Source organism: Prinia subflava, chromosome 1 (assembly GCF_021018805.1).
Source record: "Prinia subflava isolate CZ2003 ecotype Zambia chromosome 1, Cam_Psub_1.2, whole genome shotgun sequence".
Taxonomy (NCBI): Eukaryota; Metazoa; Chordata; class Aves; order Passeriformes; family Cisticolidae; genus Prinia; species Prinia subflava.
In genome coordinates this window covers 87,900,075-87,914,336 of record NC_086247.1, presented here as the reverse complement: position 1 = coordinate 87,914,336, position 14,262 = coordinate 87,900,075, and the positions used below count along the sequence as shown (strand labels likewise).

At 39.2% G+C, this 14,262-nt stretch overlaps 1 protein-coding gene across 1 annotated transcript in view; it reads left to right on the top strand.

The window, feature by feature from the left end:
• LOC134552961 (uncharacterized) overlaps positions 1-14,262 on the top strand; it is a 98,409-nt gene that overhangs the window by 52,957 nt on the left and 31,190 nt on the right. The window contains exon 7 of the mRNA XM_063402195.1: positions 1,475-1,634. Within this exon, the coding sequence (XP_063258265.1) occupies positions 1,475-1,634 (160 nt within the window). The remainder of the gene's footprint in view (positions 1-1,474; positions 1,635-14,262) is intronic.

The window sequence follows — 14,262 nt, the reverse complement described above, 5'->3', positions numbered from 1 at the left end:
CTGCCAGATTTTGGGATTAGAATAGCTACTTTATCACAGAAACTCTTGGATACAGTGCTTGACCCTAAGGTACACATTACCCTTTGAAGAGAGAGCTAAAGCTCCTCCTGAGATCAAGTTGAAAAATCGTCTGTTGGTGCATCTCCTTATCTGTGTTCCACACTAAATCTCAGTGGTGGACAAAATTGTACTAAGAAGCTTCTTCAGTGTGCTGCTCTGCACTTTCTGTGAGCACTGTAAGGTGTGATGTAGAGCTGATGTAAAAGTGAACTTCATTCTGGTTTGGCTGAACAACCTTCTGCCTCTCCGAGGCACAGATGTTGTTCACCACATACAGGCCAATACAAGACCCAAGGACAAGGACCAGCTACAAGAACTGTCACTGGTGCTGCTGTACATGAGATAGGTGAGAGTGCAAAGGGTCTAAGGAGTTATCCCTCATCTGCTTCACCGCCCACCTGCCAAGAAATGAAGGGCCTAAACAGCCCCACAGAAATCCAGGCATTTTGCTGGTTGCAATGCCACAGCAATCCATGCATTTCTCATGATTACCCAGCCAGTCTCCGGGAAGGGTGAAAATATTGAAATTGGCATCAAGAAACAGCTGAATTGGAGTAAAGTATTATCTTGGAAAAGGGTACAAAAGAAAAGACCTCAGTTCAATATCCAAAACTCAGATTCCAGATTTTCTGATTTGTACTTTTTGAATCCCTGCTTTTGGAATAAATGAAGAATGAGAAAGAGGTTAATTGAAGAGGATTCATTTGAATCATACAGCAGTATTTTGACCTTTGCAAGTTCATTTTAGGCTAAAAATGTGACACCAGGCTTTTTCAAAAGCCCCACAATATTTCTTGGTTTCACCTACATCAAGAAATGCCACACAGCAAGCCTTTCTTGTGGTAGAAAATTTTACTGCGTAGTGCTTAGTGAATTCCTTACCACAGAACAGAAATGTCATGGAGAAACAAAGCCAACAAATAAAATGAACTTTTCTAACATCAAGAGAAGTTTAGATTGTATAGGCTTCAGGCTTGGGGTTGAACAAAAGGGTGAGTGACTCCCTTCTATATGATGTGGTTTGCCCATTATTGAACTCTGGCACAGCAGGACTTCCATTCATGTCCAACCATGCTACTGGAACTAGTTACCCAGCCCAGTGCTAAGGGCAGACATTAGACATTTCTAAAGAGAAGGAAGATCAGGATCTTTTTGGGAAGTCTGTATCTTTAAATAATTAAATTAAATCGCTGCTTTCATTTGTGTAACTTGATTCAGGTACTGTAAATTCTCCAGAGGGCTGGGGACGGCTGTATGTTGGCGAACTTGTGGGAAAGAAGCTTCTTATTTGTGGGCAGAGACCGTAGTCATGAAGGGAAAACCAAAAAAGAAGTCTACAGAAGAATGACTTTTTTTTTTTTTTTTCCTTAAGAATTTTTCAAAGATGAACCAAATATGTCATTTCTATCCTTAGGCTACATAGTGAAGGTTGGCTGTTGGATGTATTTCAACGTATTCATAGTGAGGAAGGAACATTCTTTGTTCCACTGGACATGGAGATTTCTGGTCAGGAGCTGAGCTACATCATGAAGAGGGCTGAGCAGTGGAGAGGAGTCAATGGTGAAAGACGGATGGTGAGTGGTGAACAGAGTCTCCAAAAAGAGACTGTGGTCCAAATTAATGCTTTGTATTTCTTAGTGTTATTTAAAAGAATCTAGATGCTAGAAAATTATTCTTAGGGTGCTTCACTGAATGGAGAAGCTAAGAAGCAGCATGTTCAGGAGAATTTTGTGATATTGCATGTGCATTGCCTGAACATCCTTAGGGGTTACAGTCTGCTCAGTAACCAAAGGCTTAGAGGCATCACTGATGTCAAAAATTATCTGTGCCTTCTGATGGTTCTTGATTGGGTCTTAGGGACTTACTACTGGTTTAAATGTCAGTATCATCCCAGATATTTTCTCAGCCAGCTCAGCAAACTGAGGATTTCCATGAACAAGTAGAATTCTTTCCTTAAGAGGGCAGAGGTGAGGCTGCCCTGAGAAGGAGGTGTGAGTTTGGCAGTCAGATATGAGAGCCATGCTCTTCTCCCTGGCCCTTTTCCTCCAGGATTGCCCAGAAGAGTGGGCTAAGTTGGAAATCTGCAGGGAAAGGTACTCTGGTTATCAAAATAATTCCTCTTTCTTTTCCCTTATGCCCCTAGCCTCTAGTCCCATATAAAGACCGTAAGCTGTGATATGTAGGAGGTACATTCTGTGTTTGCAAAGGTCCAGTAGTGGGGATGCCATCCACAGATGAGGCTTCTGTTCATAATTGCTTTCAGAGAATTGGAAATAGAATAAGTAACATGGTCAGTAGTCTCTGAGTGACATTGCCTTCCTTCTGTGAAGAACTTATTCTTCCTTGCTGTCTAGCTTTGCCTCACCTTAGGACTAATTTATAAACCAGCTCTTGGACAATTGGAAAAGTGCTCATCACTTTGATTTATACATCTGTGAATGCCTCTGTGTACAATGCTTTTTTTGGTAACTCTCCTGCTCCAATGTAAAAAACCAGATTCCCAATAGGAAGGAAGTTAGTCCTCTTAAGCATGTATGAGTTGTTTAGTTTTTCTTTTCTAACCCCCTGGAACAAGGGACTTAAGATTAGGGTCTGCAGATTTTTCAAATCTCTATAACTACCTCTGAAAGATCAGCAGTTTATATAAATATATAGCCTCAGTTGTCACTGTTATAAACATCTGCCACAGCTGTAATTATTTTCCACTTTTTTTTTTTCCCCTGTGATGACAGTTTCAACCCTGAAAGGAAAAAACTGAATGAAAAAACAGATACTCAGTAAGCTTAATTTTTGTGGGAAAGTGTAGAGCACCACATGGCATTTCAGCAGAGGGGAAGAAAAAGGTTTGAAAGAGTGAACGTGCTTTCACGACCTCCTGCCCCATACATTCCCACTTTTTGTACGGATAGAACTTTGTTTTTCCCAGTAAATAAAATAAGTAAAAGAACATATTTTTTGACACTTTAAAACTTTCTGCAATAAGTCAAAGTATAACCACTGACAATTGGTTTCTATTATCTTTGTTACAAGTAGTCAAACAAAGAATAGATGTAGTGAACCTGATTTTACATGCCAGGACCACCAATGGCATACGAAAGAAATGACAGATGAGGAAACTGCGAACAACTACATTTCTCTTTTAAGTACTGAATACATTTCTGATGATATTTCCAGCATATCTTTTCTTGCAGCAGAACACAGAGGGCTGAATAAGGTGAAAAAAAAGAAAAACAAAAACAAAACAAAAAAGGATGGGAGGAAAGGAGCTGGTGTGGGGGTAAAGACAAATGGAAAAGAATGGAAAGAAAAATTACTTCTCTATATACAAATAGTCTGTACTTGAAGAGAGGAAACCTGGATGGGTTGTCCACTACTACAGTAAGACATACTTTAAGGGCCAGAACACTGAAAGGCATGGCCCATAGCTATAGACACAAGTAAGTGCCTAGTTTTGCTCCCAGTATGCAGCCTAGCATGCATGAAAGACCACACTGAAATGTGAAACCTTAGTCTAAGAGCCTTTAAAATGGACCCAGCCTCCGCCTGATCCAGCACCTCAGAGGGTGCAGTCAAAATAAAGGGAAGAATCCCAGTGCTGCACAAGGAGCAGCACACATTTCATTCAACAAAGCAAAGCGATGCACAGTTTTGTCTCTACCAAAGCCCCAACATATCTGGTTCCTATTCTGTCTACATCTGCATGAATTTCATGCCTTTTCCTTTACATAATCCCTAACCAAAAGCCAGGCTGTGACAGTGTTAAACATTCCTGTTCTCTGGGGGGACATACTGGTGCAGACTATATGATGTAATAAGATATGAGCAACATGGAAGGAGCACAGGAATTTGCATCATTGGCATCTCTAGAGTGATCTCTACCATCTACTTCAGTGGTCATAGGATCTGCCTCACAATGGGGAAAATCTGTGAGTGGAAAATACTGTTCAAAACTCCTGAATTATCAGTACAAAACGCAAATACTGTGAAAAAAGAACCAGTCTTCAAAAACCAAAATCTTCCCCATCAGTTCTCTTTTTTTTTTTTTTTTTTTGGGGTATTATTTTGGTGGAAAAGGGAACCATCAAAAGAAATGTTGTTAGCTCTTCAGCAAATCTAGTTTTGTCATAGAAACTTGCTCCATTCTAGAAATATGTTCTCCGCATGGAGCATCTCCCTGCTGCAAGATTGGAAGCCGTATTTGCAGGTCTTTTTATGCTCCTAGGCATTGCAGATACTGAAAGACCCTTTTTTCTGCCATAGATTTGCATAAGGTATTTATCTTGTCCCTTTCTTTTTGTATGTCTAATTGTACAAAGTAATCAGTATGGAAGACACATCACTAGGTCTTATTGCGTGCATTATTAATGTGTTAATTTTTAAATAAAATACGAAATTAACTGTGAACAATTTTTATAAAAGGAAGCATGAGACTGCCATATCTTACATCACTCTGTATAAAAAATATATTTTAAATGGAGGTCATTCAAGTAAATAGTCAGTCAAACCTTCTGGAAAAAATAGGTCTACGTTTTTGCAATATTTTGTTGCTATTAACCATGTGCTTCTCATTTTTATTCGCTGGATTAAAAATTGCCCCATAAATGGGTATTTTATAATATGCTTAATTTCCTTTTATTAAATTGATAAATGCAGCAGCAGAGGACACATTTACAATATGATGAGAATTTAAGGTTATTGCATTTTATAATTTTTATATTGTTCAGAGGAGTGATTTGTCATTTGTGGAATGACATCCATGCCATCATTTCAAAGTATTTTCAGTCTTTCTTTTGATAGGAAAAAGGTCACTTTCTGTAGACCAGGAAGACATCTGTCTATTAAACTAATTTGCCTACATGCAAATTTTGTCATTTTTACCTCATTAACTATTTATCATAGAGTAAAAAAATATATATATTCATGAAGGGGCAGCTAACAGCCTGATGGAGCTGGAACTAATATTTTGCAACTCTAATGATTTTTTGCATCCTTAATTAGATAGCATAAGGTTGATATGATTAGGTCAGGATGTAGTGTTTTTCATTAAAATACATTTTAGAATCTGTATTCATAATCTGCCCTTGCAATTAAATAATGAGCCTATGAGTTTAATATTATCGACCCAATTATTATCCCACGGAAAAGTATACCTTTAATAAATTTGTGCCGTAGGACCTTCATTAGCAACAAAACGAATTATATTTCCAGGTACACAGATTACACGGCCACAATCACATTTACAAAGTGGTTTGGAAGGCACTGTGTGGGGAGAGCCACCGTAGCCCTGTGCCTCATAGAAAGGCCCTTGATTATTCTGGAAAAAGCCATTTGCAATACCTTTGACGAGGAAAGCTGCAAAGAAGTAAAAATGACACTTACAGAGGCAGGCAGAAACGTTTCCAGAGGCAGTCAGGTGTGGAAGCAGTGTTCTGTGCACTAGTGCTAGGGGGAAGCCTGGGACCCCATTCCTCCATTCCTGTTGCAGACATGGAGGCAGAGCTGAATATTTGCTGATCTTTCGTTGGAGACAGTCACGTCTTAAATGTGTGTCAGATTCTGGAATAGGTAAAATCAGGGCTGGTGGCAGACTGGAATATTTTTTAATCTGCTATTGTTAGCAGATCATTGATGAGGTCAGGATTCTGGATTTTAGCCAAGACTTTTCCTTTTTTTTTCGGGAACTGATAGAAGGGACAATGTCTTTCTGTCCTCATTGAGTAATCACTTTTCCAACGTTAAGTAATAGTTTAGAACCAAGGTATGAGGTGGGGTTTTCTTTTGTCCAAACAAATATGAATTTAAAAAAAAATGGAGGGAGAGAAGTGTCTTTGGTAAAACAGCTGACCAGAGATGATCTTTTAAGTGGCATCTGTTGTGACTGGATTGGTTGTTAGGTGTGAACCAGTTTGGTCATGTCTAAAGCCTCTGAACTATTTATCAGGTCAACTGCTACTAGCACTAATAAAAAGGAATAAATATGGCTCTTAGAGATCTTTACTGGACTTAGCCCTCAAAGTACCACCCCTGCTTGTAGTGGGACTTTTTATGTAGTGATACTAATGACAAAAGTTGTGCAAGTTGTGCAGGCTTACTGAGCTGAAACAAAACCATTTGTATACCAAACATAGGCCTGAAATATTGGCACATAAGGAGTTTTTCTGGAAAAAAATTCAAGGTCTGTAGGCAAGAAGATAATGTGAAACTTACACTTGAAATAAAGCCTGATGCAGTGCAAAATTATTTTAATGAGACTAGGGCTAATTTTCTAATTTTAAAATGATATTATAGCAAACCATAAAAAATTACCCGGCAGTAGATTTTTGAAAGGAAAATATATTTGTAATTATCTTGAACACACAAGATTACTTCAGGGCCTATTATCGACACAATTTTTGGTACCACTTTACACTAATTTGCATTTATTACTCTCAGGCCAACTATTAATATGTTAATAAATAAGTCATTAATACTTGTTATTTAATTGCTATCTATTTATTCCTGTTCAATAATGCATTAATTACTTGTGAATAGTTGAGGGCAAAATCCTGCCCTTGCTAGTGGAAGCAGCACTGGCAGGAGAGGAAACTGATGTTGGATGTGGCAGCATTGCAAGGGCTGCTGGAGAGCAAGCCTTCTAACTCATTTAGCACAAGGGGGTTAACTTTTGGTTTTGTCAGAGAAGAGGCTTCACCACCCTCCAGTTAATCTGTGCTGCAGCAAAGCTGCTGGAACACAGATGGAAGGTGATGAAGGCAGGTGGTATCACACCTGAGATTGCTGCAATTTGTCTCTTCTTATGGACTTGCACCAACACTGGGGTTTGGAGTTTGCTTGCACATGAAGAAGGATGGATAGAGACAAGTGAAGGGCAAAAACTGGAGTCACCTGAAAGCCAGCTCCTGATTGAGGAAAGTGTGGCATATAGCATGTCGTGAGAAATGGAATTAGGTACATCGCTTTCGTGCTGTTGGATGTTGGAAAGAGAAAAAGTAGAATCCACAGTTATGCTCTAATTCAAAATCCCACGTTCATGCTCTCCAGATCCCCTTGTGTAAGTTGACTGTAGTGTAGATCAAAAAAGGATGAAGAACATACTGACATCATAATTGGTATATTTTCTGTTTGAAGGTTTAGTACTATTCTGAGTGTGATTTCTTGCCTGTTTTTGGTGAAAAAAATGAATGGTGAGACCAGGCAAAATTTTGAACAGAGCACCAGCCTGTTTCTGTGAATCTACTAGATCTGATCACCTTACATTTGGTCTTTTTGAAGTCGTAGGGTGAATTTTTCCTGTGAACACAAACAGAAATTTTGCTGTTGCCTTTCAGGACAATTTCCAAAATACAGGTAAAAAGTTGGTGTGTTATTTTGATTTAAAATTAAAAAAAAAGATTGAGGAAATGAGCTGGAAGGGATGGTACGGATTGTGGGAGCCTGAAGGAAAACACTAGGTAACAATAGGAGAAAAAAAGCAAAAATGGTTCAGGAATTTGTGCAGAAGATACAACCATGCCAAACAAAATAGAAAGAAGATGAGAAAAATGCAAGATAGGAGAAGTCATGGTTGCATAGAAGAACTCTTCACAAGTTGCTGATTTAGCTACCATCTGCAAGTGGAGACAAGAAAACATGCTGAGAAAGCAAAAGTATACAAAACATAAATTTCTTTTTTACTCATTCACTGTTATGTTTGCAAACTTTTCCTGACTATGAGTTATACCTTGTAAGATCTACCTCATGTACTCTCTATTATATCTTTAAGAAACATCACATGACTGACATCACTCAAAGCTGCTGCTCATAAGGTCTTATAGTTTTGATCTGTGGTTTTCTTTCCGTAAACTTGTTTCAGTGATCTTTTAGAAACCCAGAATTTTGCAAGTTCACAATTAGATTTCTTTTTCCTAACCTTAACTGGTATTGCAAAAATTTTTGAAGTTGCTCACTGGAACTCTCAGCTCAGCGTCTCCAGCAATTTAGATTGTATGAAGAATCAAAACAAAGTCTGCTGCAAGAGTGGCATAGGAGAGTAGAAAGCAGTAGCAAAGCTGACTGTGAGCCTTTCTAGAAAAATTAGCAGTAATATAGAATTTAATTCCTTAAATGCCAGTATCAATAAATCACTGTGTTGATCTGGGGTATTGCACAATTGATTCAGCCAGTACAAACAAACTACCCTGCTAGTCCAGAACAATTTAGCTCGGCATGTTAAGGTGATGTGTAATCACCTATCTGCTACAGAAATTGTAGGAGGAGAACCTCGACCCCTTGCAGTAAACAGCAAAAGTTCCACTGACTTTACTGGGGACAGAATTTTCATCTATCTGTGTAAGCAAAGGGGAGGGGAGGAAATTGGGCCATGTCTCACTGAACTTCTTCGTGGTCTGTGTGTCTAAGGTCAGATTCTCATCTGGGATAAATTACTGAACGCAGAGTCTGAATTTTTAAAAAATATTAAATGGAGATTGAAAGTCAGAGATAAGCAGAGGGAAGGCCCAGCCCCGTAATGGGATGTTAAAGAAAACAGAGCAAAAAGTAAGGTCAGAAAAGAGGGTAGCACTCTGTTGCTTCCTAGATTTAAACCAAAATTATTTCTGTATGAAAAGACAAGGCCTTGAATTGTGTAGGATTGAATTGGCCATGTGATTCTGAAATATTTTGCTTTCTATTCCTTTAGAGTATTTAGTCCTCAGGGAGTGGTGGGTGAAAAGAAGAAAGGGGGGAAATTCAGATGTTTGGAAGCATCTGGAATAGTCAAATATGCTGACCATACCCTGGTATGCCATTAAACCTCACAACTGTTGATTAGTAATTCATCAGAAAGCATGCAAGTGCAAGCTGTGGAAAACAAGGTAATGCAGTCTAGGTAAAGGAAAACCTTCTTTTGCTTGTGTGGAAAGGTCTAGCGAGTGGAACTGCTTAAACAGATGTGCACACAAAAAGAGGCCTTGTAATAAATTATAACAATGGTAGAACGGATATAATCAACAAGTAAACTAATGGAAACAGCATTAGAAATTGAACTGGTAAAGTAACACTGCACAGGACTTGCTTTATTCCATGTTAAAGAGAAAAAAATAACTTAAAAAAGGAGAAAACACAGATTAAAACCCCCACATCTATGCAAGCTTCTCTGAATCTGAAAGTTGCACGACAGTAAGTTAATACAATAAAAACAGATAAAAAGGAAGGCAAACTATGTGGCTGCAGTTACTATGATCTACTTGCAGCATTTCTTTTTTGGGTTGGCAGGTTCATGGTAAGTCTATAAATTGAAAACAAAATGACTTACTCAGACTCCGTGGAATTTACTTAGAGAGGTAGTAAACATTATCCTGTGTTTAGAAAACATGTATTTTATTTCCCCTTTCAATATGTATTTTGTTTCCCTTTTAAATGAGAACTGATTTATTCAAGTCTCCTTTACAATCCCCTTTATATGCACAATATAGTATTTCCGGAGTAAAACGTAACAAATAATTTTAATCCTATAATCAATAAATTAATTATATAAAGGTGTTAAAGGTGAACCAAACAAATAATCTGCTGAGTATACACTGGCAGACAGGTGTTAATTTCTCTGTTACTTCAACAGACATCCAAATTCTTTTGTCAGAGACATTGGACAGTGATGGAGGAGGAGTACACTTAACTGTAATTTTTGTAGTAATTCATGGGAAGCCTCATTGACATGTGCTAATGGCACTTGATTGCCCTCAAGATGTTTTCACAACAGAACTCTGCAAGTGCCACATCAAGGTTTGCTCAGTCAAATAGTTTTTTTCTCCTTGCATCTAGATAATTTGTGACCACAGGCAAACTTTTGAAAATCCAAGGTGGTTTGCAACACTCCGTTGGGGTGAATCTGTCATCAGCCGGCTGGTACAGATCGGTGCACTAATGAAGAGCAAGCTCTTTGAGTTTTTTGTCATTTCTGTGCAAGCAATCCATTTTGTTTCTCCTCAGTGGCAGGGTATGTTATACATCTCATCCTGTATAATCTGACTTACATTATAATTTGATTCATACACAGCCTTTCCACAGAGATTAATTAGCATCAGGCTTGAAGTTTGCAAGTGAAAATATGATAATTAGTTTTCTTGGAACGTTAACATTTCAACACTTCAGGTTCTCTCCATCTTTGTCTTCAATGAAGCTGCAGTAAACGAGCACTATTTCTCTTCTAAATCAGACTCTTGTGAGGTTTGAAATACAGACATTTACATCAAGCTGGATAATTTCCACGGAAAATTTACTAGCTCATGAAATATTGCAGGAGTAATTCATACAATGACTCCCTCCTCCCCTTGGTAGGTTGAAGTATGATGTGAGCAGTTCTGAAAACCCCCAGGACAGTCACTTATTTAACAACGGTGATTCCTATTCTTTGTAACAAAAATCAGCTGACTCTTCATTTTTTGCACAAAACAGAATTAGCCAATAGGTCTCTCGTATGGTTGTCGGGCAGTGCTGTAAACAAGGTTATGTTAGTGCTGTAGACAAGGTTACTCCCTGCACTTGATTGTTCTCTTGGAGGATTTAATACAGGTAACTCATCTGACATATGCAACACCTCAAGAACAGTACCTTAGCAGGATTCTGAAAAAAATTAGCAATATATCTGAATAATGAGAACGTTCAAAGTTAAAATAGTGAGTAAAAATGCTACATGAAATATCAACCCTGATGATTTAAAGACATACTGTAATCACTAACATGTGGGGCTTAAGAAGAAACTCACGTTATGGAAAAGTTATTGTGTTGTTGTCCATTATGGGTATGTGTAGCTGTTTAAAAACTAGAATTTGTTTAAAAAATTCTGATTTATACTCCTCGGTGCTAAACAAATTTCCTTTCTTCCAAGGATATGGTTTTAAAAGATCTCAGTCTTCTCTAATTACTAAACTTTCTATTTAAGATGTAATTCATCTTATTACAACTCTGGCTTCAGATATCCTCTGAGCTTGGGCAGGGTACTGCTGATGGCCATTAATTTAGTCAGGGTAGGGGTATGTGAAATTCTTAACCAAGGTAGAATCTAAATTACCAAGTGGTTGTGAGCTTGCATATGCAAAAGCATGAAGCTCAGGTGTCAGTTGTGTATGTAACTGCAAGAATGGTTTTGCAGATCAGGCTCTTTATTTCTTCTTTTAAAGGAAATTAAATTTACCACCATTTTTTAATTGTCACACATAAGGCTGCTGACAAAGACTGAATTACTTTAGATGCATTAGAGAACACTTAATGTTACAAAACTGAAGCCTAAGTAGCTTGCTTTCTAGTAATGACCTTTAAATATTCTGGGAAATAATGATATTTAAATGAAAAATTTCACACACTGACAGCAGTCAGTGTGTAACAGTGTATACACACTGGCTGTGTGAAACAGTTCCAGGAGACTTAATGGGATGGCTGAGGTTTTGCCTATGCAGTGAGTTTTGCAAAGATACACACTCACTCTCAAGCCCAAACAGGTCCATTCTGTTTTCTATCCTAACCTGAGCTCTTAAGGCAAAGTAAGCTGTGCCTACAGGTGAGCTTTGTCATAGCTAAAACCAAATGTAGGCAGAATGAATGTAAGTCATAGGACTCAGCCAGGATACCTGTCCTTCCTGCTGTAGATACACTGATACCTGTGGTCTCAATGGGCTACAACCCCAGCTGTGGATTTGAAGTAGCTACCCTTGGAAGCTTAAGAATAGGGGATGGAATAGACTTCCTCTGCTGAAGCCTGAAAGCCCTGTCCAGAGCTCATATGCTGAAGTTTCCTGAAGGGGTCACGATTTTCACAATGACGTGTTTGTCGGGGCGGAAATGTGCTCTCACCATGCTTCCCATCTACATAATTTTCCCAATCTTAGCAATAATCAGAGCATCCAAACCAACAGTAATTTCCTGGCTCGGTCTGAAACCTGGTATGAGCATCTCTGAGGCCGGCCAGCAAGACTTTGTTGTTGAACAGAGCCTTGTTTTCTCCTGATCGACAAAGGGGGAGAGGAAGACATGCCCCAGGGAGGTGAGGTTGTAAGGAATTCCTTCCAACAACAAAAAAGAGAAGGAGGCAAATTGACTGTTTTATTAGGAACATGATCTGTAGTGTTTTTCATCTGGAGAGGGGATTGTTGCATGCTGATGAATAATGGGTATCGTATCACAAGAGTGCTAAAATGCCCCTGAGCAAGTTTGTTCCTTCAGCTCTCCTTCAGCAGCTCCTGCTATCCCAGCCACTGACCTGTGAAATGTGGTCGCGTGCTCTGGATTTTTCCTGTATTTTGAAAGCTGTTCTTTTCATCTTGCAAAATTTTAGCCTAAACAGTTAAATGGGAGTTGAGTTTGAGTAAGGGTTTGTGTATTAATATTAATGGCAAATCTGACAGGTCTCTCAGTGGCCAGACAGAGGTATAAAATCATGCCTTTCACGTGACATGTAAGTACAGCAGGTTATATGGATTTATTGTTTTGAGACTTAGTTTTGTCAAAACCAGAATGGACTTTTAAAAATCCACATTTTTAGAATAAAATTATACAGTTCTAGAGAGGAATGTAGAGAAATGATCAAGGGAAAAGGCTGGCAGCTTTTAACTTTGGCATGATCTGATGAAGATGAAGCCAAACTTTGAGCCTCACAACACCCTGATCAAAATGGGCACTGTTCAGACAATCTACATCCACATAAATCCTAGGGCCTCCTCTTCTGTTGGCTTTGAATACCTCTCACTGATCCTAGCAGAAGGTTTGGGATCACCTCAGTAGTTCTTCTGGGTTGTTTATTTCCTACACTGACTGGGTGCAGGGACTTATTTGCATATCAGGCTCCCGGATTACAGACCTAACTTGCATAATTTACCCAGTGACTCTAGGATCAGCATGTTGATACAGCATTTCAGTGATACCATCAGGCACTAGGACTGAATTTCTGTTTCCTCAAAATGAGAGAGGAAAAGGGGAAGGGCAAAGCTAGGCAGCGCCTTAGGGAGCTGTGCTCCTCCTGAACCTTGCCTAAGCTACAGCAGTGGGAGCACCTCATCTGGTTCTGCAGGGCATTTGGCTGGCTAGAGTAACCACGAAAGGTTATTTAAAAATAGGAAAATTGCACCTGGTCATTTAAAACATTTCAGAAGGGGTTGTTGCGCCTGTCAGATGAACGGCCATTGAAATTGGCACGTTGGCCATGACATGAGTAATTCTTCAATGAATCAGTCTTTTTGCATAGAAAATTATCCCATCAGAAACACTCTGAGTAGCACTAGCCTGCAGGCTTGAAGCTTAAGCTCAGTCACGGCATAAAAACCTCCCCAGCCTTGTTTTCTTTTGCAGCTGAGATTACCCATTCAGAACTCGTAATTTAGACTTTTCTCAGATAAACCTCCTTTTGTATTTATGAGTCTTGCCTGAGAGAGCAAGCCTGCCAACTGGATCCTTACTTCACTAGTTCACAAAGAAGGATGCTTATTTTAGCCTTATGGAACACACTTGGCCTATGCATTGCCATTTAACAAGTGGGAAACAATGTAGTAAAGGTAGAAAGCTGGTTTCTGTCTCTTTCAAAGTCAATATAGGCAGAGAAAAAAACATGCACGATAGTACCTTGTTAAGCTTTTTAGGATTACTCTTCTCTTTACCTTGATTGTTTCCTCTTTGCTGAAGTCTGATGGGCTTCAAATAAAATGAAGGCTTGTGAACCTGGGAGCCTAAGCCCTCCTGCAGCTAGGGAAAAGGTTTATAGACTAGTTCCTTTCATTATCGCTTTATAAATGGCATTGTTTGAAGCAGTGTGTACTGCAGCTTGAATAACAACTTGGAGGATGCTAGTTAATTTTGGTGTTTGCCAACTAGTGTCTTTTCAAATGGTTTTTGTGGGGTTGGGGTAATTGTTAGTATTTGGGACAGATGGGAAATATTTTATTGGCAAAAGTTATCCCGCATCATGCTTAAGTCTGGGCAGCACCCTTTGGATGTATGCACGCCTTCAGGGCTACAAAGAGCAGTGGGTGCCTTTGGCTCAGTAGGTAGGTGTGACACTGACATAAGCCCCTCATATTTCATCAGGCCCTTGCACAGGATGAGGGAGGCAGAACTTCCATCGGCATGCAGCAGACCTCTGTGGTCAAACAGCAGTGCCAGGGTTGGAGCAGTGTGTTTGCATGCAGCCTGGTTCAGCCTCAACGCCCTCCTCAATGGGCGTTGTTTGGTATGGTCAGC